Source organism: Frankliniella occidentalis, unplaced genomic scaffold (genome assembly GCF_000697945.3).
Source record: "Frankliniella occidentalis isolate FOCC.00 unplaced genomic scaffold, Focc_3.1 Scaffold642, whole genome shotgun sequence".
Taxonomy (NCBI): domain Eukaryota; kingdom Metazoa; phylum Arthropoda; class Insecta; order Thysanoptera; family Thripidae; genus Frankliniella; species Frankliniella occidentalis.
Window position 1 is genome coordinate 10,056 of NW_026267757.1, and position 23,462 is coordinate 33,517.

The 23,462-nt window shown below is 40.8% G+C and overlaps 4 protein-coding genes across 9 annotated transcripts in view; 2 read left to right on the top strand and 2 right to left on the bottom strand.

The window, feature by feature from the left end:
- Nucleotides 1–1,806: 1,806 nt before the first annotated feature.
- On the top strand, nt 1,807–5,326 carry LOC113209845 (ectonucleoside triphosphate diphosphohydrolase 1-like). Of its 3 annotated transcripts, none has more exons than XM_052275485.1 (10): nt 1,807–1,848; nt 3,227–3,344; nt 3,432–3,585; nt 3,680–3,851; nt 3,943–4,155; nt 4,223–4,357; nt 4,449–4,607; nt 4,682–4,814; nt 4,896–5,014; nt 5,098–5,326. In XM_052275485.1, the coding sequence occupies exons 1-10, from the start codon at nt 1,822–1,824 to the stop codon at nt 5,305–5,307; spliced, it is 1,440 nt and encodes a 479-aa protein (XP_052131445.1). In that variant the 5' UTR covers nt 1,807–1,821; the 3' UTR covers nt 5,308–5,326. The 3 variants fall into 3 exon arrangements, with proteins under 3 accessions (XP_052131445.1, XP_026283354.1, XP_052131444.1); XM_026427569.2 differs by lacking the exon at nt 1,807–1,848 and adding an exon at nt 2,993–3,141; XM_052275484.1 differs by lacking the exon at nt 1,807–1,848 and having other exon boundaries at nt 3,156–3,344.
- A 58-nt stretch (nt 5,327–5,384) lies between these two features.
- LOC113209852 (uncharacterized) lies at nt 5,385–9,163 on the bottom strand. Of its 2 annotated transcripts, XM_026427592.2 has the most exons (5): nt 8,499–9,163; nt 7,346–8,129; nt 7,157–7,264; nt 6,811–7,065; nt 5,385–6,726 (listed from the first exon to the last, which is right to left on the bottom strand). In XM_026427592.2, the coding sequence occupies exons 2-5, from the start codon at nt 8,118–8,120 to the stop codon at nt 6,551–6,553; spliced, it is 1,314 nt and encodes a 437-aa protein (XP_026283377.1). In that variant the 5' UTR covers nt 8,121–8,129; nt 8,499–9,163; the 3' UTR covers nt 5,385–6,550. The 2 variants fall into 2 exon arrangements, with proteins under 2 accessions (XP_026283377.1, XP_026283367.1); XM_026427582.2 differs by having other exon boundaries at nt 7,346–9,163.
- A 154-nt stretch (nt 9,164–9,317) lies between these two features.
- LOC113209794 (uncharacterized) lies at nt 9,318–18,994 on the bottom strand. 2 transcript variants are annotated; one of them, XM_026427492.2, is made up of 9 exons: nt 18,845–18,993; nt 17,531–18,004; nt 17,349–17,441; nt 17,194–17,254; nt 17,058–17,118; nt 15,698–16,975; nt 15,431–15,617; nt 14,988–15,073; nt 9,318–14,674 (listed from the first exon to the last, which is right to left on the bottom strand). In XM_026427492.2, the coding sequence occupies exons 3-9, from the start codon at nt 17,427–17,429 to the stop codon at nt 14,497–14,499; spliced, it is 1,932 nt and encodes a 643-aa protein (XP_026283277.1). In that variant the 5' UTR covers nt 17,430–17,441; nt 17,531–18,004; nt 18,845–18,993; the 3' UTR covers nt 9,318–14,496. The 2 variants fall into 2 exon arrangements, with proteins under 2 accessions (XP_026283277.1, XP_026283284.1); XM_026427499.2 differs by lacking the exon at nt 14,988–15,073 and having other exon boundaries at nt 18,845–18,994.
- Nucleotides 18,995–19,081: 87 nt separating this feature from the next.
- Nucleotides 19,082–23,462, top strand: part of LOC113209783 (double-stranded RNA-specific editase Adar) — a 6,123-nt gene continuing 1,742 nt past the window's right edge. Inside the window, exons 1-12 of one of the 2 annotated variants that reach the window (XM_052275479.1) lie at nt 19,082–19,245; nt 19,614–19,840; nt 19,925–20,094; nt 20,195–20,425; nt 20,510–20,765; nt 20,904–21,066; nt 21,197–21,459; nt 21,543–21,657; nt 21,728–21,887; nt 22,720–22,871; nt 22,954–23,096; nt 23,186–23,379. In XM_052275479.1, the coding sequence (XP_052131439.1) occupies nt 19,624–19,840; nt 19,925–20,094; nt 20,195–20,425; nt 20,510–20,765; nt 20,904–21,066; nt 21,197–21,459; nt 21,543–21,657; nt 21,728–21,887; nt 22,720–22,871; nt 22,954–23,096; nt 23,186–23,379 (2,064 nt within the window). In that variant the 5' untranslated portion in view covers nt 19,082–19,245; nt 19,614–19,623. The other variant, XM_052275481.1, reaches the window with a different exon arrangement.

Consider the following 23,462-nt stretch of genomic DNA (forward strand, 5'->3'; position numbering starts at 1 on the left):
GCCCGCTATTCTTCTTCCTCCGCGTTACCCGAAATACACTATTAACTAATTCGCATTCTTCACTCACAAGTCGAAGTGACGCAACGCGTGCGACCTCCACACATCCGGACGTAACTGGGGAGGGGAAGAGTTATCAACGCGCGCCCTTTCGATCGAGATCTCGACCGTGTGTTCGATTCGGGGCATCCGCATTCTAAATATGTGCCGCGGCGCTCTGAGTCTGATTGTTCTGATGCGCTCCTTAAAATTAAATGGGGGAGCGCGAGGTACCCGTGATTAATCGTAAAGTGCGTCTCTGATGCTACGACTGATTTCATAATATAACGCGTACATATCATATGGATCCGCTCATACGATAATAATGTTAAACATTGTTCATAATAATAATAATTCTTCATTCTCCAGCCGTACCTATAGCTCCGTTCATATGACCTGTACGACGTTGGGCTAGGACGTGCGTCTCTGATGCTGTTGCTCACCGAATGTCGATAATTCCCTCGCCGTTGTCGATCACCTTGTTGTCCGGGCTGCAGAGGAAGTACGGAACGCACTGACAGTCCAGGTCGCCCTCGAGTGCGCCGCCGGTGGTGTCCGCGCCGTTGGCCGAGGCGGGCTCCAGCGGCTCCAGCTCCTGCGCCAGGCCCTCGGGCAGGCCCGCGCCCAGGAGCAGGGCCGCCGCGGCCCAGAGCAGCGCGCGCCTCATCGCAGAGCCCGAGGGGGGCGGCGCCGGCGGGGCCGGCGAGGCGTTCGCCAGGACGACACAAGCAGACGACGCGATCTGGGAACCGAGCGCGGCAGCGCGGCACAACCACGGTCTGGCTGCGTACAAGTTCGCCTATCTCCGCTCCGCTCAGCTCGGCGTCCCGGCCCGACAGCTACTGACGGGCGCGCGTCTTTGTTGGCGATGACTCGCGGGTCGACCCGGCGGCACCCGGCACTCGGCCGCTGGCCGGCCGGACCCGGCCGGACCCAGCCCAGCCGCGCACCTCCAGTACTAGGAAGCGGCCTGGGTGGGGGGACTGTTTGGGCGGGCGGGAGATAGAGAGGTAGTGCCATAGATTTCCTCTTTACCCTTCACGTCTACATTTGCTGAAAAATTCTGTATCTACGCTTGGTTTCTGGTCCGTCGACAACTCATCCCTGTTCTGTAGCGCATTCTGTGTGGCTGAGTGAGCCACAAGCTCGCAGAACAGCCGGGTTTGATCCCGGGTATATAGTCCAAAAAAAACTCTTTCCCCTCTTATCCCCCATTCATTGCTTCGTCTCGTCTCCGTCTCTTCCCCGTTTCGTCTCTCATAGGAGACGAGTGTTTGACGAAAAAGCGGTAAAAAGTTTTTCACGGGTCACTTCATTCGTTTCCCACGCGGCCAACCGTAGCCGTTTACTCTGCACCAAAACAAATCGTCTTAAAAATAATTTTAAATTATTTTGAAAGATTTGTTTGTTACTCCTACTTAGCTTGAGGGGATGACAAAGAAATCCACGATGATGAACGTTACTACTACTACTACTACTAACTATTCCTTCTATTTAGTGAAAAGGATTTAACGAATCACCTGCTATAAATAGCCACGATATTATACTATTTAATTAGTTTTTTCACTGTGGTGTTGGAGCGCTGTCCCGGCCGTCTGCTGGCGGGGAGAGGGGGAGATGAGAGGGAATCGTGATTATTTTACTTTTCCACTCCCATTCTTTTTTTTCCCTGTGTTATGGTTGTCTACCGTCATTATCAAGCATGGCTGGCCTGGCGCAAAATGGGAATTCTACATACAACAGCGGCATAGCCGAGGGAGGCGGCAGCAGGCGGCAGCAGTGCAGATGCGAGGCGCCATCAGGCACCAACAGGTGATTAGCGGCTGACTACCTTTGCGATACGGTGCATTTCTACATGCGTCCACCAGACCCGCGACCCGCAGCCCTCCACCCCTCCCCTAACAACAACAACAACAACAACAACAACAACAACAACAACAACAACAACAACAACAACAACAACAACAACAACAGTAACAACAACAACAACAACAACGACGACGACGACAAATCAATTGAGCGGCACTAGATTAAACACACAGAGATTTGGGCCAGGAGCACAGCAAAACATGTGAGGGGAAAATGTTACGGAAAAATAAACGAAAATAAGAGAAAATAAACAGTAAACCAGCACTAATAAGCCAGTAGCGGGCCACATGCACGATAAAGTGATAAAATGCTCATAAAACGGGACGCGGAGGGGTGAATGAAGCGTCCTGTGTCGTCCTGGGAGCCCCTGCATACCGTAGGGTAGGCCGACCCGCACTGCGCGGGTGCGCGCCATGGACTCTGTGGCCTATGCTGCAGGGGCGCGGCCGCCTGCAGCCGAGCATCCTTAAGGCGTGGCGGTCGCAGTCGGGTCGCTGCGGTCGCTCCCCTCTTCGGGTCAGGGCCCCACTCTCCTCCCCTCTCCTTTGTTTATTTGTGATATTATCATGTAGCTTCGTAACCCTCTCGCGTCGCGCTCAACGCTCGTCAAAATGGTGAGATAAAACTGATCTGATTATCGGAGAAAAAAAAAAGAAATAATGCATAACCGTGACACAGTCCCCGACTCGAAACGCATGGCCCAAGGGAGGAAATAGGGGGGGGGGCGGGGCTTTCCTAGTGACCGCGTTGGGGTCCATATACGACCAGTATAGACTGTCGGGAAGAGCGCGCTCAGCCGTGAAATCCATCCGAATCAAAACACCGCAATTAGAAACCGCAAACAGCAAAGAGAGGGGGGTGGAGCTGGGTCGAGAAGGTGCACAGGAGGTATTTTCCACGAAGACCAGCAGAATCTCGACGCATATACTCGGTGAGAGTCGGAAGCCACCACGAACGCCTAAAACATCGAGGCTCCGCTCCGCGTCGACCTACGGCGCCTCGTGCCTCCGCGGCTCGGTGGTCGTGGTGGTGGTGGAGGAGGGGGGGGGGGGCGGGGTTCACCACAAGCATTACACGAGCACATCAACAGTCGTGACGGGCTGTACTCGTTGTTCTGCACTTGCCCCGCTCGCTGCGGCTCCTGCTTGACCTTGGGCCGACGGCTAGCCGGCGCGGGCCCCCGGGCGCACAGGAGCATGACTGGCCCGGCCAACGAAAATCTTGCGTCTTCCGGCCGTAAACGACTCCGAGTTGCATCAAAATCTCTGGATGGAATGTGATGGTTAATACTAACGCACTTGCATTTTGTTCGGTTTTCCAGTACGCGATGGTGTTCGACGCGGGCTCGACGCACACCACAATGGTGGTCTACAAGTGGCAGGCCAACAAGTTCAACGGCACGGGGGTGGTGTCGCAGGTCGCCTCGTGCGACATGAGTGGTGAGCACGGCCGAATGGAGTACAAGCCGATATGGCTGAAAGTATTTTAAAAAATCACTTATAAACGCTGCCGGTCTGGACTTGTAGGAGGCATCGGTGTGGTCCTGCGCGCAGACCCGCGCGCGGCCGCGGACGGCTACTTCAGGGACTGCGTGGCCGCGGGGCTCGACAGCGTCCCCGAGGGAAGGCGTGGCCACAGCCCCGTGACCCTGGCCGCCACCGCAGGCATGCGGCTCCTGCGGTAGGTCATGACGTGGCCATGAGGAAGGCTCCCTCTTTCGTGTTGTTTGAAGTGGTTTGAAATAAGCCAACCCCCGTCTGTCTCCTGTACGCAGGAGTGAGAGCCCGGACGAGGCGCAGCAGGTGCTGGGCAACGTGTCTCGGGCTCTGGAGCGGGCCGCGACCGGGATGTTGTTCAGCGTCAACAGTGTCAGGATAATTACGGGACAGGAGGAGGCGGTGGCTGGCTGGATCTCGGCCAACTACCTGTTGAAGACCATCTTCCCAGTGAGTGCTAAGTACCAGTTGCTCCTACCGGTAACGGCAGGGCCCCTGCTCCCCTTCCGCTCTCACCGTCTGTCTCCCTGGACGTGCCCAGAAGCCGACCAAGCTCGTGGGGATGCTGGACATGGGTGGTGCATCTACGCAGATAACTTTCCTGCACCACAACAACCAGTCCGCGCCCCAGTCCGCCTCTGTGTACGACACGTCGCTGCAGCTGTACGGCGCACGCCACGAGCTCTACGCGCGCAGCTACATGTGCTACGGTCAAGAGCAGCTGCTTAATCGTTACCTAGTGGTGTTGGTTCAGGTATGCGCGTCCACCCGCGTCTCGCCCCCCCCCCCCTTTACACAACTCAAACATCCGTTCCCTCCAGGATCACTTCCCTAGGGACACGGACAGCCTAAGAACTCTCCGGGTTGGCAGCCCCTGCCATAACGCAGGATTCAACTACTCGGTCGGCTACAACGACTACGTGAATGTGTGCTCAGAGACCAGCTATACAAACAAGGTGAGCCGTTAAAACTTCAGTCTTGACATTTCGGTCTTGTTGAAAAAGTCAATTACACAGAAATATCAAAGCAAAGAGGAACCTCTTGTAGTTTAGGAATGTTACAGTTAAGGTAGAAGGAGAAAGTAACCCAGATCAATGCAAACAAAGGATCCAGTCTTTGCTCAATCCGGATGACTGCAATGCAACTTTCAGCAACAAAGAATGTTTTGCTGTTCCCACAAACCACCCTCCTGACACTAATTTTGTGGTAAGCACTGACTCTCTTCGTGTTCTTCAAGTTAGAACCATTCTCACCCACATTTCCTACATGTTTGTTTGTAGGCTGTTTCCGGGTTTTATTACGTTATGCAATACCTGGAGTTTGCCAAGAAACATCCTCCCCTTAAGGACTTTTTAGTTGCTACCAAGAAAAGCTGCAGCAGAACTTGGGAACAAACTGTTTCAACTCTACCAGGTTCCTTAATAACAGCTCTATAGGAGGGTAACTATCAACTCATCTGTGGCACACATCTTATAACACATTTAACTGTTTCAGGTGTCAAGGAAGAATATGCATCAAAAGTGTGCTTCAATGCTCAGTATCAGGCAAATTTGTTGGTTGATGGGTATGGCATTAAAGAAAACACTTGGCAAAATATTGACTTTCTGAAAAAGGTAAAAAGTCTGATAATAAAATAAGGGTTGCCATAAATTGTTTTCCAGACCACCACTAATTATGTGTCTGTAAATTTTACCAGGTCAACAACACCAGTGTAGGATGGACACTAGGCTTCACAATACAAAGTACCAATGCTTTTCCAGAGGAGCAAGCTGAAGAACCTTTCTCTGCAACTATTTTTGTGTCACTTATGTTTATCATTGCAGTTGGTATAGGTGTGTGTTTAACTTTAACTGTTATCAATCTCATAAAACATTGCTGTAAGAAAAATCAAATCAGTGTAAAATAAAACTTTCTTTTTCAAGTTAGGGGTGTCTTTACTTTCTTTTCAAAGATTGAAAATGTATCAATATTTTCTTAAATCACTTATTTAAAAAAAATTCAAACATTTAATAGCTCAGGTGATTGAAAGCTGTTGAACAAGAATAGGCATAAAAAACCAATGAAGAACAAAATTTACGAGTGAATAGGAAGCATGCAGAGATTTCCTTACTAATAAGAAACACATTTAGATGATTGGCCAATAAGTCCTGGAACCTATGATTAAACAAACAAAGCATTACTCAAATTTGAGAACATAACACATTGCAATTTCCTTGGACTTACATTTAAATGTAAATAAAAAATGAAAAGGAAAAAAATACAAATGTAATTAAATAGTTTCAGATGTAATGTAAACATAGCATGCTGCTGAAATTCATGTCACTTACTGACTCAACTTCTAAAGATTAACCAGTATTGTACACAAAAAGAGTTAATAAGAGAGAAATGAATTTAAAAGCAATGAGTAAAATAGAGAAACACAGCGGTGCTTGATTTTCGACGAGAGAATTTACAGAACAACATTTAGCATGATTAGGATCAGATTTTTGGTTGATAATCAGAGAATTAATAGAATGTTATCACTGACAACTTAGTGAATACCTACGCATTACATGAACGTAAGTTTGCCATAGGTTTTTCATCGACATGAATATTATTAAAAATTCTAAAATTTGATAGTATACATATCTAACAAGGTGTTTCACAGAGTAGTAACTTAAATAACGTGCATTAGGAAAGCAGAATCACTAGTTACTAAAAAAGTACATGCCAGCAAGAATTGGGTAAAAAAATAATCGCATTACTAAAATGTTAAGAGGCAAATAAATGCAGTAAAAGAATTCACAAAGCTCACAAACCATGCAATTAGGAGCAAACACTTCCTGCTGAAAAAATATAGATAACAAGAAGAAAAGTACATCAGAACGACTTGTTAATTCTATAGGACACTATCACTTATGATTATCTGATTCATTCAAACAGATTTTGGATCAATTTCATAGAGGAAGAAAGTATGAAATTTATGTAAGCCAGGTTAGGCATTGAACAAAGGAACAATGATAGATTAATTGATACATTTGTTTAAGTAATAGTTATACCCCTGATAGATAGCAAAATGAAAATAAGTCACCTGAGCCAAAATAGATATTTAACACAATGAGATTTTTCAGAATAAAAATATTGAAAGAGAGAGGGGAAAAAAACTTGATTCAAGCTGAAAGTGGATTCTGACGTACATCAAATGGGACAGAACGAATCTGACCAGAGCAATGGCCATAGCGCTTGCGGCCAGTAGAAGATCTCATTGACTTCAGAGTAGTCATTGTGGCAACCTGAGGAGGGTTTTCGTTTTTCGGACAGTACTTAACAGTATGAGCACTCGTCCCTGCAATAAAAATGACTCTAATTTAGTGGAAGTTAACTTAAGTGTACAAAAAGAAAGATGAAGAAGCAATAACTTGATACTGACCAGTAGCGCCACAAAGTGGGCAAATATACCGCTGTAGAACTTGGCAAACAGTGCGGCCTCTTTCGTCCTTAAGCACGTGACTCCTGTACATTGCTGGAGTCTCTCCATTAGTTTTGCACAGGACACATTCATTAAATTTCGCACGTCCTCCGCTGCTGCTGCTACTAATGCTGTAGGCCTTTCGACTCCTGCGTGGGGGTTGAGGAGGCAATAAGTTGTCATCCTCAGAATCACTTCGCTTGGAAAACATCTTGTCTGGAAATAGAAAATTAATTATTCAGTAACTAAATGTGAAGTGGTTTTGAACAATAATTGATAAACTACTGAACACAAGAGGAAAACTGACATTTCATTAAATCGGAAGAGGAGTAATTTATTGATTCCTTATGCACTGAAGAGTTAGAGGACAGACTACTGCCATCTGACTTGGTACCATCCATCCAAAATGGAGCTCCTAAAACAATAAAAAGACACTGAGCAGTGGACACAGTTGACCAACGGACAGACATGTAACGAGGAATACACATGCCCATACCTGAGAAAGTATGAGGTGAAGTGTAAGATCTGAATTTATGATGAGGTAAAGAAGGATACCCATATCTGGCATCATTAACTCCAGATGGCACCTGTCTAAATCCCTTAGGCATTGTTACATTCTTGTTGGGAAATCTCTTCTTTTTGCTATGGTGAAATCCTTGAGTTTTCTTCCCCGGATTATTATTCTTAACAATAGTTGGCTTCAAAACAGAGGAATTTTGAGCTTTCGACAGTGTTTGATGGTGGATGTTATGCACTCCAGATGTCATATTTGGCTTAGGTTGAACCGCCTGATGTTGCTTGACCGGAACGTTCGCCTCTGCCAGAGCTAGGTCAGCCAGCTTGATGGCTAACTGTCCAATCGTCTCATCTTCAAGGCAAAATTTTTCAGACAAGGTGCTATAAAATCCATTATTTTTAGAGACATATATATCTTCAGTGTCCTCCAACAGCTGATTGAGAAATGCAACTTGACCACTACTAGACTGAGAATCATCTGAGAACAGTTCATACTTAGAGGTGTTCTTCAGTTGTTCTTGATTCACTGACTCGGGAATCAATGGGGAACACTTAGTTCCAAAATTGTGTGATTGATTCATCATGAACGGTGTATAAAAAGACTGAAATCCATTGACAACTGGTTCAGCTGCTCCCACAGATTCATGCTTATACTGATCAGAGGTCATGAGCTTGTTTGAAGAATTTCCACCACCATAATGAAAATAATGCTGGGACTTCTTTCTGTACGTTTCCGTCCAGAATGAACTAGCCATGATGAGAATCTACAGGGGATAACACAAATTTGAATAAAAGTGGAGCCATGATTAGCCACACAAAAGTAGGGAAATACTGTGAGTTTTCACTAAGGGCAAAAAATACACAGATGAATTGACAATGTGTGAGAAATAATAATTATTACAGGGAAAGGCTTGGAACAGGAAGAAAAGACACTTTTAACAACAATTGTTATCATTTAAACTGAGGAGGGAGTCTGCAAATATGCAGGCACGTAGGGCTCATTATAAAGGGTGAATTTTGAACTATTCGCTTCAGCACTAGTGTCCGCGACAAATCCACAACAAAAATGAGTAACGCCATGTCTCAACTAACGGGGAGATAAAAGATACGGTTAGTAAAAATAAGTCACTTGCCAGTCAGTTCCATTCGGTTTCACCAGATTCCTCAAAACGGTCCAACAGCCCTGCCCTGGCCGTATCTCGCCGGTGACAACTTCAACCCCAACGGCAGCAGCGAGTGTCCGTCGATTCCTGGAAATCTTACTGGGGTGGGGGTTGCCGCCGAAGCGAAGACGGGAGGGAGCACCAGGGCTGCCAACTAAAGTCACAATAGGCAAGACCCCAAGTTCGTAAACGAAGCTCAATTAACCCGTAAAACAGCAACGATATAAGAAGACAATTAATTTACAAGGCATACGCCTTTTCTATAAAAGACACTTCAAAGCCATGTTCTAAGTAACAATAATTGTTAAAAAAACAAAAAAAACACGTCGATTGCGCACTGACTTAAATGTATTCATCCGCCATGCCTAAAAGAGCGCCAAAATAATCCACGAAATTGTAATTAACTTTTGAAATTAAAGTTCCTGATCCTAGATTTTCATTGAACCTCCAAAGATGGTATAACCAATTAGCAAATAGCAAAATTGTTTCTCGAGAATCAACAACTTGAAAATAATGCAAATTACATCACAGTATTAATTGGACAGAATTCTCAAAATTTGAGTATTTAAAAAACGTGCATGTTATCAGAATCACTTACCTGTGAATTTCAAAATAGTTCACAAAAATTTAGTACTGATATGTTTCCCCCACACCTGCCTTGGCTCTACATGTTTCAAAGCAACTCGGCCTCAGTTGAATATCTTCTTGCCTTTTACCCCCGAGTAACCTGAAGAAAATCAGCTGGTAAGGTGTACAGGACCATTAACTACAATAATGCAAAACTCAACCTACATTTGATAATATTTATTTGACACTTCCAAATTCACATGAAAATTGTTCCAGATAATTATCTTTTCTGTGGCAGAAGTATGTGCAAAATTTCGGAATTTAGAATGAACTTTGGAATGTCAACTACTTGTCCCAGGGCCCTGCATCATTACAATACATGTTCAAATTTAATGAACATTCCTCTTACAGGGTTGGACATGCTACACCAAACTAAAATCAAATTGAATTGAAACAAGACAGCTCACGCTTGAAACTTTGGTGCTGCTTCAAAACAAGAAGGCTTGTCAAATGTTTAAGTGCACTTCAAAGATAACATATAATTTGATGTGTCTTGGAAAAAAAAAAAATTGGTTTTCATAAAATGAAAACACATTGAAAACTGCATGCCCCACGGAACAGATGTCAATCCAAACAAAACTACCTGAAAACAAGTACATATGGCTTCATCATTTTGCCACTGTTGCAATTTGCCACTTTTAAAATCAAAGAAAGGGACTGTTTTAACGATTTGTCAAACGAAAACGTTCAGTTGAGCATGGCTTACAAAGCAGTCATAAATTATTTTCACAAAAATTTGTTCAGTACAGTCATGTTTATTTAATGTTAAGAGCCATTCTACTGACCAAAAAGAAACTTTGGTTTGGCTAAAGGGGAGGAGAGAAACAAAACCTACCTCTACAGGTAAAAATTAGTTCAATGAACTTTTTATAGTATGGTGTCACACACTTTCTACCAATCCGACCAAAATTTCTTCCAACAGAATTCTTTCAGAAAAAGTAGAATTGATTGAATATTTTTGAGATTACTGAATGAATAAAATTTACAACACAGATGAGAAAACCAAAACGTTTTTTTAAGTAAAAGCTCAATATATGTTTGATTGCTCCAACAGCACAAATCAGAACTGTGAACAATAGAAAACGTTGAAGATGACAAAAAGGTCAAACAATCAAGAAAGAAAGTAAAAATAAATAACGAGAAATTAAATCCACAAAAACTATCAACCTCCAACAGGAAGTCCAGGAACTAGAGCAGGTTGAAAGGATATACAAAAATAACCATTCTCAGAACATTTACTGGACCTTTAACTACCTTTGGTAAAGTTTTAAAACTATAATGCTATGTTGCGAAAATTATAAAGTACCTCTGTGCCTAGGCAAAACTAATGAGTCGAGTCAAATAACCGTGAGTAATTTTGAACAATATCGAGCAAATAAACTACACTTTTTTGAAAGCTTTTACAAAAAAAACAGAATGTTGAAGTTATTTTGATTTTTTTTCCTACCTGGGGAGTCATGCGGATCTAGACAAGCCAAAAAACCCAAAGAAACTAACAGCAATAAGAAATTTTGTCGTTCCAATTTCCTTGTCAAATTTTTGACTGTTAAGTTACAAGAACTAGATGGAGAGGAGCTGAGCAAAAAAATAAACCTTCTAAATTCTTCGACAACAAGTAAGTGGGCAAAAAAATTGTTGACAACTGAAAGCCCCCAAAAAACAGCTAAAAACCAGTTTGAAATGTAAACATGACGAACTTGAGGCGGTTTGAGAATTACGTAGAAACAGAGAATTTCACAATTTATATAAATCCTCAGTGGTAGATACTAGGCTGATGTTAAACTCTTAACAATTGCAAACATTTTATACTTTTAAGTACAGTGTAACAGAACATGTGAAATTAAACAAGGGGGCAAACAGAACTAAAATAAAAAGTAATTCTTTTTGTTTATAAGGTTGAACTAGAAAATTGCAGTTGGAAAGGGCAATATGATGGCACATATGAAAATTATACCATGCTGCTTTAAAGAATTCCCTGCTTCTTGCGTTAGTGTATTGATAGGGCGGGTATGGCCCAAAATTTTATACCCTCACCAGCCGAAGGTCTCGACTGAAAAAGCGCAGGCAGCATAGGGATTTTAACGGCGCCCAATCGAGACCTTAAACTGGTCTCACTATAGCCCGCCCGAAGCTGTTTTGGATGGGGTCGGGCTGAAATTTTCGGCCATACCCGCCCTATCGAAAACACCATCTTGCATGCTTTAGTATTTAACCACAATAAGAGAAAAGCAGAAACAGAGTGAGGATATATCATCCTCCCTCATAGAATCTGTGAAATGCATAAGCTCTCACACTGAGTGTATGTATATTTGCCGGAACATTGGCACATAGACATACGTAAAGTAAAAGATTGATCAATTAGGCACTTACATATGGAACAATATTAACTCTTCAATTCAAGTCTACTCTGTTCTGCCATATGAAGAGCCTTGGTTTCTCCAATGGGAGGGGATGATGAATGCCAAGAAATATTAGTTAGAAAAGGCAAGAGAAACAAAATATCATCAGCTATAAAATAAAAAGTACTGTCTCTGATTCTGAAATGGTGGGTGGGTTGGATATCTTTGCTTTCCCAACCAGGTGCAAGCAAGCCCATGTCCCATGTTTTAAGAAAGATCCTATATTAGATAGGCACAAAACACTAGAGCTGGAAAGAAATATTTATATCCTTGGGTACCATCTGATGTAAATTTTAAAATCTTCATTAAATATCTAAGCATTTCTTATTAAATTATTGCTATCTCTCACCACTACAGTAACCTAATCTCAATACACAAAACATAGTGGTTTGAGTTGTTACTGTGGTTAAAGTGAAAAGCATAATAGGCAGATTAAATCTGCTCTTACATTTTTTTTTATTGTTTTTTAAAAAAATTGGTACAGATGTACTCATGGCTAATATATTCATCACTTGTTTCGACAAATTGTTAGATAGCCAACTAAAGTGACTACTCACTCCTTCACAAGAAAGATACTATACAATGATATTGCCCTTTTCTTTGGATATTGAGTTCTGCCAAAAGAGGCTGACTAATATAGCAGCCATTCGTCCCAGTTAAAATAGCTACTGTTGTACAGTACCAAAAGATATATGAGAATTTTGACAAGATTAGTAAGATGCCTGAGCTTATTAACAAAAGCACTTTATAAATAATAAAAACAAAATTCCTGAAAGTTAGAAAGCTTCTGCAATACCCATAATGAACAAACAAATAGCTGTTGCTGAACCACAGGACTACGGAAAACCATCCTAAAAGAAAGGTTGGTTGTATTGTCCTGATGTTTCAGTTGGTGTCACTCAGTTATAAATCTACACAGCATGCTTAAACATTCAGCTGGAGAAAAACTATCTGCTATGAAGTTTAAAAATAAATAATACTACAATCAGATTTGTTAGAATTTCTTTGCTTTGTATGAAATTGACAAGAACTCACAATACTTCATTGTGCTTAAAGTTACCATTAGATCCACACAAATACACAAGTCTATGGAATAATTTTTTTGAAAGTGCAGTAATGGTACACAAGAATTTCTGTAATAGATAGAAAATTAATCAGCAAACTTACTTTTACCCATCCTAAGGGTAAATATATACTAAAGAAAACAATGTTCATCTTTATTTTATTTTTTTAAACTTGCACAAAATTCTATCTATTTTTTTTTCTTTTAGAAGTTTCCAATACTCACTGCCTTAATAAGTTTAACAGAGTGAACATTCTGGTGCACACGACTGGAGGTAACCATGTTTAATATTGCAACATCAAATTGGTCCAAAAGCTCATAGAAGTTTTTGAATAATTTTTAAAAGGATAGTAAAAGTAGTTCCATAAATTAAAAACAGAGATTATAAGGTTCAAACACAACTTGTTACAGTTCTTTGAACTCTTTCTGGACTTAAACAGTATCCCAAATAAAGAAGATCGCAAAGAACGTTTTACACAGAAAACTGTTCAGTAAGGAACACTAGATCCAAATTCAGAGCTTGGAACATCAAATCAGATACATACATCAATGCTACAAAATGAATCAAATCATTTTGTAAATGAAGAAACTTCAGTTTTGATAAACAAAATTTGCATCTAGATATACCTCAGAGGTAAAAAAAAAAAAATAAGAAACAAAAGAAAGCATTTGTGAAAATGCTAAAGGGTCTAAATCTTCACTAGGAAGTACAACAAGAAAAGGGGAAGAGAGAGAGAAGAGGAACAACAAAACTTTGAGTAAGAGCAATGTTAATTAACCAAAAGGCACACTAATTATGTCATAGTCACATGCACTATGAACAAAGGGAGAAGAACAACAGTGTAATTAAGTGTGTAGCTTTTTTTTTACAATATATTTCACCACACACAAGTTTTATTTGCAACGCAAATTATTTTTTCTAAATATGCTTCCCTTGTTGTGCAAATTTGAGAAATGCACTACAATTTTAATCTTTTTTTTATCTATAACCAGACAACAGACCCAGACCAGCCTGCTGGTCTAATCCATGCTGCCATGACCACCATCCACTAGCACCATACACTACATTGACAACAAAAGATAACAATGCCTTACTGAGAGGTTTAAAAGCAACCTCACCAAAATAAACCATGTAAACTTTAGGAAAAGTTCACATTCTACATAAAAACTTTCTCCTTGAAACTCTGAAAGCAAAATTTATTTTCAGGCTCATTCGATCCTTCAAAAATATTTGAAAGGTATAGTTTTTGAATGATGTTTGAACAGAGGTACAGAAGTACAGAGGTTAAGTAAAAGCTTCATTGAAACTCTAGACTCTTCACAAGTGGTTCAAATGTAGAGTACCAGTGTTACAGTTGATGCAGGGTCTGTTGTAAATAAACCACAATTCAAATGTCAAACGACCCATATTGAGTTCTTCAATGAAATAGGATTTTTGAAAGAATGAGGAAAAGAAAGAGACCAACATACTCTTCACTAAGTATGTTGAAAAAAAAAAAAAAAAAAGAAAAAAAAAACGACTCCACAGAAGCACTAATTTACAATAGGGATATATCCCTGTTCTTGTAATGGAAAGCTTCAGGTTTGTAAACAAACAGTCTGATATCAGTAAAATAATGAACTGCAGTTTCTATTCAAAATAAAACAACTTGTCAGATGGGTAATAATAAAATTATTTTTCTTTTGCTGTTATAGACAACACCTGCAATAGTGATGAATGAAATAAAAGCAAAACAGAGCTGAGTTTGAATTTAAAAAGACAAAACCTGAAGCTTTCTTAGGCCCAAAGTACAACACAGGCCACATTAGAATTGTATCAGAATCATTAACAAAGCATCGCATTGTGTTTTTCAGAAGCTGCAGAGCTGTGGCAACAGATTCACAGGGTCACAGGGCGGCCACCATGGAGGAAAGGGCACTTCCCACCCTTGAGACAAGAAGCATCCGCCCAAAAGTGGCATGGGATGGAAGCCATGTCGTGAGAGAAGCGGCAATGTGGACGCCTGCAATTGCCCTCCAGGAACAAACTGCACACGCGTTGGCTTGACGAGTAGCGTCTGTCAAAAGAACAACATAATTAATATTAATTTGAAAGTTACCTCTAAATCAATGGAAAAGGCTATCACATGCAAAATGACTAGAAGTGAAACTTGTCAGTTCTCAGGCCTACTAAAAACCTTGGAGATGCTACATGCAGTGCTCAGAAAAAGGCCAAAGCAGGATATTGAAATCACCCCTAATAAGATATGTCATGTCAGACACCAAGGTTATCAATTTTGTTTTCACTGTACATTTCTTTTTGAAATAATATAAGGGAAAATATGAATTGAGTAATGGAAGACATCAATAGGTGAACTCATTCCACAGTACCTCTTTCTCTCCTTTTGAGCAGTTCCACTGTTTGATAAAGACCCTGTCTTCACAATTTTGTAGTTAATTGTATATTCAGCCATTTTCTGCAAAGGAATGTGCAACAAAGCATAAAGAGAAGGTAAACTACAAAACAAACCTTCTGCAATGAATTAAACAAATAAAGAATAGAAAAGAGTGCTTTGAATTCTGCCATGCTCCTTTCTACTAAAGTTGATTTTCTAACCCGTAGGGATTAACTAACAAATCTGTGCAAAATTAAAAGGCATGACCCACAGGCCAGCCACTAAACTAATATTAAGCGTGCACAGGGCACATGCACAATATTCAAATGAAGAAAAATAGATCACTTTGAACAAAGAAGCAAAGTACTTCACGTGTAGTTGATTTCCGCATAGTCATGTCACTTCTGTAAAATGGGTAGGCAGGAAACAAGTACTTACTTCTGGGTGGTCACATTTGTTGCCATTTATTTCGGTCAAGACTCCCCCATACTGATCAAGTAAAGAACTCAGGTCAGACAGGAGTTGCTCGCCATCTTCGCTCAGCTCACGGCGCAGTTGGCTCTTATGGGATTCAGGAGGTCGAGAGCAATCCAAGCATCCATTTCCATCACTCCAGATGTGGTACCTGAGCGAAGACAAGAAATTTTATAACATTTTAGACAGGACATCCTAAGACAGGCAGAAGAGAATAGGATAAGATCTTACCAGGACTGAGGTGAAGCCCTCTTTTCTTGCCAGTTTGATGGCCACCCTGGTATCCATGCAGGACCTGAGGCCTTCTCACTACAATTCCCATACATGGCTTGACAAATTTCTTCTTCTTCTGCTTCTAATGAGAGATGTTCATCACCAGGAAAATAAAACTCTTCACCAGTGAAATTATGCTTGCTGCTTGATTGTTGTGTGGTGTCCATTGACATCTCATCCTGCTCTGTTTGACAGCACTTCTCATTTTGACTGACACGGAATTTCGGAATAAAATCAATAGTATCTTCCAGGTTATTGTTTTCAGCAGAACTGTTTTTGTTAAATTCTTTCATTTTGAATTCCATGTATTTTGGTGGGGAGTCCATATCTGCTTCCTCTTCTAGATACAATGTTCCACTGTCACTTCTAGTAAATGCGATGCGGTCCAAACTTGTAGGGATTGCAAAGGTAGTGCCATCAGCATAATTTGTGATCTGCTGATGATGTTGACGAGGAGCTTGTTCTTGTCGTATAGGAATGAAGTGTGTGCGAGCTGATGTCAAAAGATCCTCCTCTTCTTTTCCAGATTCTGGCTGTACAGGTGGAGGAGGTGGAAGTGGTTGAGCAACAGGAACAAGTGGCTGAGCTTCACGGTTCAAATTAAGTGTCCTTGGTATAACCTCTGTAAAGCTGCTGTCTTCACGGTTATGATTAAGAGCCACTAGACTGTCAAAGCAAGGATTTGCCTCACCTTCAGACCATTTCACATTGAGTGGCATGCTCCACTCCTCACGAAGTGGTTCTTCAGGGGATGGCCGGCTGGACCAGATGGAACTTGTAATATTGGTGCCACAAGCTATGAAGAGGTTCTGCTTGCTACCGTGCATGTCCATGGGAATCGGAGACACTGTCAAATGATCATCACTCTCCTCATCTCGCAAGTCTTCAACCATTTCAGAGACATCCTCGGGATTCCAAAGTGCCTCAATACTGCTATCAAACTTTGCAATGAGTCGGGCTAAGTTTCGGTCTTCAGGTTTCGGTATTGATGATGAGTCCGAATCGTTGGTCTCTTCATACAGGGAGTCCATGTCACAGGGTCCGCTTGAAGGTTCTGTGCGATGCATATTAATGTCACCAGCCTCTTTGGCTGCACATTGTGTGAAGGCGAGGTAGAGATCTCGTCGGCACTTTGGGGCTGAGTCTTCCTCCATCATGGCCTGCAAATCAAGCTCCACTTTCAGGTGCCCCCATCCAGGTGATTCAGTAGGTGTTAGCTTGGATAAGCCACGCCACCTGTAAGTGAATTACAGATAGGTATAAAAATGGAGTATTGAAAAAAACATCTTTTGACATCATGTTGAATATAATGACTTACTTTGTATCAGATGGAGGATAGCACACTTCCTGCAGCTCTGGCACTTGAGTCTCCATTTCACCTGTTAATGACTACTCGGTTAACACTCTTTAAAAATATTATAACAAGCAAAAGTAATTGATTGACAAACACTGACCTTCACAATTTGCCACACTGAATTTCATGGGTAAAGAATTCAGTAAATCAACTCCATATTTCTATTTCAAAACAAATTAGAAAGTGGAAAAAAATGAATTTAGCGGTTGCAAAAGTTGTCACATTAACTAAATTTATTTGAATAAAACAACTTACAAAATGGAGTTGATACTTATTCTCCAGACCTGTGACAAAAGGTCCCTGAAACCAACTATCAACCAGCTGCACACACTTCATGCTATGCTGCTCCTGATAAGGTAAAATTAGACATTGTCTCATTATCGAAGGCCATAACATTAGACAGCAGCAGTGGGTAAATTTCAATAATTTATGCTCACCTCAGCAGAGAGTAAGCAGTTGAGGAGGAGAGCCGAGTTCACGAGAAGTGCGCAGTTGAGGGGAGCAGCAGCCAAATTGAACAGTCCGATGAGTGGGTGTGCACCCTTGAGTGTGCGCTGAGCGCGGGTTGCAACACCCGTTTCTCTTACTCATCATTGCCACAGAATCTGGTATTCGTTTTCAAAACATTCTGTTTGATTTTTTCAAAAAAAAATGTAATGATGAGCATCGCCTTTTTAAGCTTGATTGGTAGTAGATAGTAAGAGGGTTTAGTAAAAGATATTTGTGATAGTTCAAATTAGGCTGGAGATTGACTTTTCTTTCAGATTGAAATGTGTAAAAGTTGCTGGTCAAACTTGGAGGGGAAGCTTTTCAGTTGTGCTCATAAAATAAAATGTTGCAGGAAATTATACCCATGGTATGTGTGTGTTTGCTACCAAGATGCAGCAAAATGCCACCACCCCATCCTTCAGCTGAAAACAAAACAGACAAAACCATTATTACACCTAACCTCAGTGCAAATCAAACATGTTAGATTCAATAAAACAAATTCCATTAAAAATTTTCAGACAATTTTTTTCTATAACATATGAATGGGAAGACAATGAAAGTAAATCCTTCAGTTTTCTCGCACATTTCTATTACATTAACCCCCAGAAATAGTATTAACTCCAAGGTTATGATTTGACACACTGTCTTCAAGAAATATAAAACTAATACGTTCAAAATTAAAAACTTAACTGGAAAAGGGTGATCCAAATTCATTGATTGGTTAATGAGATAGTTTTTCAAGGGGAAACAAAGATTCTGGCATTCTTCCAAGATGACATTGTTTTTGGAAGGAGGCCATTAGCCAAGACATATAACCCAAGTACTTGTTATAAAGGAACCGTACGAAAAATGCAGTTTGAGACTACATAGGGCAGACGATGTGCCTCCCAGAATTGCGATAGAATTAATCAATCACATTATTATTGATTGAAAGAGTAAACAAGATGACAATTGACTGCAAACGAAAACTGACAAGGAACATAGCTTCATAATATTGCGAAACAATCCTAGCCACGTGATGAAACCAAAGCACAAATTAATTAAGGTGACGAGTAAATAAGGAATTTACTCTAACGAAGAATCTTGTCCAAAATTGACAAGGCAATTTGTTTTGACAGTAAAGGGGAAGAATTTACTGAACGATTACGAAACGTCTCTACTGACGGGACTCACACCCTTTTTCACTCAACAGCTACGGACTTATGGCAGTAGTAGATTTCATTCCGTCATGTTACTAGTAGATTTTCACGAAGAGTACTCACCGAATATTTAAGAAGGGATGACGAAACACACACATCTACTACTACAAAAAAGCTTGCTTAAAAAAACATGTCACCTACGATGGCGGCTCGCCGCCTTTTCTCTCTGTGGAATCGTTTTGTTGTCGCATTGAGAGCTTGGAAGGAAAAGGGAACGCACCCTGAACTGACGCTGTTCAACAGTATGACCCATATTTGAACTACGTTGAATATGGAACACACCCGGTAGTTTATGACGACGATTCGATTCGAGTCAATTTGATTCGAACTAGTTGGTTATTTGGTTATTTATTTATTTACTTCGTCTCTTGGAAGACGGTGTGTCAACCAGTGCCCAGTGTTCTCATTTGTAACAATTCCAACCGTACGGAGGTCGTCGGGCTGCACTTCGAATATATGTCAAGGCACGTTTCATTCATTTCCCGGCTAAAACACCAACCGAGCCGTGTGTACTAAAATGATTTTTTATGTTCAATATTTTGTCACCTATGGGGATATACTTTGGTCGTACTATTGAAGGACAATGCGTTTTAGTGGTTCTAGGTAACTGTTATCGTATGGTTCATCTTCTACATAGTTTTCTTCTGTGCGAAAATACTTAGGTTACACTCACTTGTTAATGTTTATTAAACTTATGAATGATTGAGAAGAGTCGAGTCAAAATGCATCTACCTACCCTACTCTTCTTTCTGATCTTCTGAGATTTGGTCTTTTTTGAAGTGTTATTTCAGAGTTCAAGGAAAGCCTAGTTCATGTTACTTTACTCAAACAGATAACGCACGATGGATGGAACAGTAATGGATACCACAGGGCCTCCTGTCAGTGGAATTTGCGTTCAAGCTTGTCCGAGCCTAGACACAAGACATTTGACGCCAGATGTTCAAATTAAAATGAATCTGAGCCCTGAAGCAAGAAGTATGATATCTAATACTCAAACCAAAATGAGTCCTGACTGCAGAGTCCAACGAGCCGATTTAAAAAGAACTTTAGATTCTAATGGTAAGTTTTCTGCATTTGTCTTTGTTAAGGCTGTCATGTTAGGATTTTCCACATTTCTTTAACACTATTTGTTTTGCACATCAGCTTTGCCCCCACCTAAGAAAAGGCGGAAAAAGAATGTTTCGGGTTCAAGCAAGATTCATACTCCAAAAAATGCTGTATGTACTCTAAATGAAATCAGTCCAGGGTTAGTATATACTTTTGTGTCTCAGCAAGGTCCTGTGCATTTGCCAACTTTTACAGTTAGTGTTGAGGTAAGGAGATATGCTGATTTTGATGTTTGTGTTTTTACTATTATTTTAATGATTCTCTGTTCATTTAATTCTATCTGAATTTCTTGTGGATCTATCTTAGCTGAATGGTGAAACATACGAAGGGCAGGGAAGAACTAAAAAGCAAGCGAAACATGATGCTGCAATGAAAGCATTACGCTCATTTGTGCAGTATCCAGATGCATATGAAGCGCACAGAGTATTAAACAACTGTGGAAAAGATGTAGATTTTTCCAGTGATATAGCTGTTGGAGACCCATCATTTTTTAATGTGTTTAATTCAAACACAACCCCTCCACATAAGGACATTATTGTAAACTTGACTTCTCTGCTTCTGCTCCTCTCTTATGCTTTATCAGTGATTGTGTACTTACGTACTTTCTTTTTTATTACTCAGGCTAGTAGTTCATGTTCTGCTCAACCAAAGGCAGTATTGCATGATACTGGTTCAAATGGGGCAGTTCAGAGTGCTGCAATGCACCCTCTTCTCCTAAATTCAAAACGTAACCCAGGAGCACTCGAAAAAACTCCTGTAGGCCTACTTAATGAATTAAAGCCGGGGCTGGATTTTCGATGTATCAGTGAAAAGGGAGAGCAGTACAATAAATTTGTTATGGAAGTTATAGTAGATAATGAACGTTTTGAGGGATCAGGTAATCTTTTTTCATACTACTTTTACTCACTGAAAATGTTAGATTTGTTTTACCCCAAGTACCCTCATTACTTAAATTTGGAAAAATGTTTAGTTGTATTTGATTATTCATCTCTGTGCTTCCACTTTTATATTACAGGTCCAAGCAAAAAATTGGCAAAAACTGCTGCAGCAAAGGCTGTTCTTGCAAAAATTTTCAGCATATCATACTCCCCTCTCAGCAACAGAGCCACACCCTCCTCATCAGCTGCAACTGATGAAAGTATAACATTACCACAAATCCTTGCAGACCACATTGGGAGGTATGTGACTATTATTTACAAAAATTTCTTTTTGTTTTTTAAATCAATGAATTGAAGTTAGCTCATCCAATTTTCATTTATATAAACCATTCACAGTTTCATTTAAACCTGTTTCCTTGTTCTTGCTTAGATTGGTTTTGGCCAAATTTGCTAAACTTGTTGAAAACAACACCACTCACTCTCGGCGGAAAGTATTGTCAGGATTTGTGATGACCACTGGACCTGCAATGGAAGATGCTCATATTATATCAGTAACGACAGGCACTAAATGTATAAGTGGTGAGCACATGAGTGTCAAAGGAGCTGCTCTAAATGATACGCATGCTGAAATAGTAGGAAGAAGATGTTTAGTTGATTATATGTATTCTCAACTTGAATTGCTGTTGTCAGGGGGTAGGTTCCTACTAGTTTTGCAAACGAGAAGTGGTTATTCCCATTTCTGTCTCACTAGCATTAAATTCCAACATCTTTTCCAGATCAGGGAGCATCAAATTCTATATTTGTGCAGAAACCTGATGGAAATGGTTATCAGTTGAGAGAGAATGTCCGCTTTCATTTATATATCAACACTGCACCTTGTGGGGATGCAAGGTATTGGAAGTAACATGTTACTTGTGATGTGACCAGTCCATATGAATCTAATGCGTTGTGTTTTTGGCAGAATATTTTCCCCACATGAAGCTGAAACTGAAGAGGAAGCAGTCGACAAACACCCAAATCGCAAAGCAAGGGGTCTTCTTCGCACCAAGATAGAATCTGGGGAAGGAACAATACCTGTTAATCAAAATACTGGAATTCAAACTTGGGATGGCGTCTTACAGGTATTATTTTGGGTCATATGTGTTTCCTTCACGTTTGTTAGAAAAATGTTTTTTGATGTTCAGATTTTAGACATTTTTATATGTATGTTACGGTAAAATCCCGGTCAACGGCAAATCCGGGGTTTGACCGGCCAGAGCTAGGTTTTACTGATGCGGTTTGGTAAAAGCCTAATGTAGGATGGTGGATCCGGGGTTTGACCGGTAATATTGGTATAATTGGGCTTTTACCTTGCCCCAAACAGTACATGGTGTACCAGATGATTTTTGTTTTCAATTTTTAAGAATTATTCTCCAGAATTTGTATTGGCCCACTTATTACTAGGGTGGCACTTGGAAAAACAGAGCAGCCTCCTGGCCATTTACTGTATTTCTTGCAGTCTTTCTGGCAAAGGTACTTCGTGAAGCCCTACCTGACCTGGAAGTACTTCACACTCATAGACTTGAATTATTTTTGGTAGGAAAACCTAGGCAGAGCCAAATGCCAGGGCGGTCCAGAGGCAGAAAAAGGGTATGTGCCTCTGCAAACCGAAGTGCCAAAAATGTCCTTAACAAAATTAAACATTTTTTTTTGAACAAAAATTATTTGGGTACAGCATTATCCGTTTTGGGCATGGTTAAAGCACGATCATACCAATATTAACAGTCAAAACCTGGATTCACCACCCATAGGGCTTTCACCAAACCGCCTTGGTAAAACCTAGCTGTGGCCGGTCAAACCCCGGATTTGCCATTCTCTGGGCTTTTACAGTAACATGTTCATGACTTTTCATGTCTCTAACCTTACATACACCTCTAAAATAATAATAATAATAATAAGATTGATACTCTTTAGGGTGAACGGCTGTTGACAATGTCATGCTCTGACAAGGTAGCACGATGGAATGTTTTGGGTGTTCAAGGTGCTTTACTTGCACACTTCATTGAACCTATTTATTTAGAAAGCATTGTTCTTGGAAGTCTCTTCCATCCTAGCCACCTGTACAGGTACCAGGTTCAGCTTATTATTCCTTAAGTAACATACATACATGTAGTATTTTTTTTGTACAGTGTTACCTTTTTTTTTAAGGGCGGTTTGTGGAAGGATTGAAAACAGCATAGAAGGGCTTCCTCCTCCTTATCGGCTCAACAAACCTTTACTTAGTCTGACAAGTTCTCGAGAAGTCAGGCAACCTACTAAGGCACCAAGCCATAGCCTGAATTGGACATCTGGTATGCATTAGATTTAGTTGTCATGTGCTTCAAATACTATGGGATTGTACTTGACAATGCTTAGTGTAAAACCATTTATTTATCTACAGGTCAACCAAATTCGGAGATAATAAATTCAGTTACAGGCAAAGATGAGCATGGTACAGCTTCACGAATTAGTAAAAGGAAACTTTTTCAGAGATTTCTTCAGCTGGTTGGCCGTATTTCTACCCGAACAAGAATCACACCTGACAACTGCCCAACAGTATATGCTGACGCTAAAATGGCTGTTGAAGATTACCAGGTACATAGATGGTCGAATTTGAGCTGATTTTGAACAATATTTTATTCTTTCATACTACCCCTTTTTGGGGTAACTTCTAGAGT

What these genes read in the sequence shown, in the direction of transcription:
- LOC113209845 (XM_052275484.1), top strand. Translation starts at nt 3,185, where the DNA reads ATGGTTAATACTAACGCACTTGCATTTTGTTCGGTTTTCCAGTACGCG. An exon ending in AGACCAGCTATACAAACAAG is followed by an intron (nt 4,358 to 4,448) that starts GTGAGCCGTTAA and finishes AACCTCTTGTAG; the next exon opens with TTTAGGAATGTTACAGTTAA. An exon ending in AACTGTTTCAACTCTACCAG is followed by an intron (nt 4,815 to 4,895) that starts GTTCCTTAATAA and finishes TAACTGTTTCAG; the next exon opens with GTGTCAAGGAAGAATATGCA.
- LOC113209852 (XM_026427592.2), bottom strand. Translation starts at nt 8,120, where the DNA reads ATGGCTAGTTCATTCTGGACGGAAACGTACAGAAAGAAGTCCCAGCAT. An exon ending in TTCACCTCATACTTTCTCAG is followed by an intron (nt 7,265 to 7,345) that starts GTATGGGCATGT and finishes TTATTGTTTTAG; the next exon opens with GAGCTCCATTTTGGATGGAT. An exon ending in CCCACTTTGTGGCGCTACTG is followed by an intron (nt 6,727 to 6,810) that starts GTCAGTATCAAG and finishes TTTTTATTGCAG; the next exon opens with GGACGAGTGCTCATACTGTT.
- LOC113209794 (XM_026427492.2), bottom strand. Translation starts at nt 17,429, where the DNA reads ATGAAGTGTGTGCAGCTGGTTGATAGTTGGTTTCAGGGACCTTTTGTC. An exon ending in ATAAGTATCAACTCCATTTT is followed by an intron (nt 17,255 to 17,348) that starts GTAAGTTGTTTT and finishes GTTTTGAAATAG; the next exon opens with AAATATGGAGTTGATTTACT. An exon ending in GCTCAAAAGGAGAGAAAGAG is followed by an intron (nt 14,675 to 14,987) that starts GTACTGTGGAAT and finishes TTCTTTTGACAG; the next exon opens with ACGCTACTCGTCAAGCCAAC.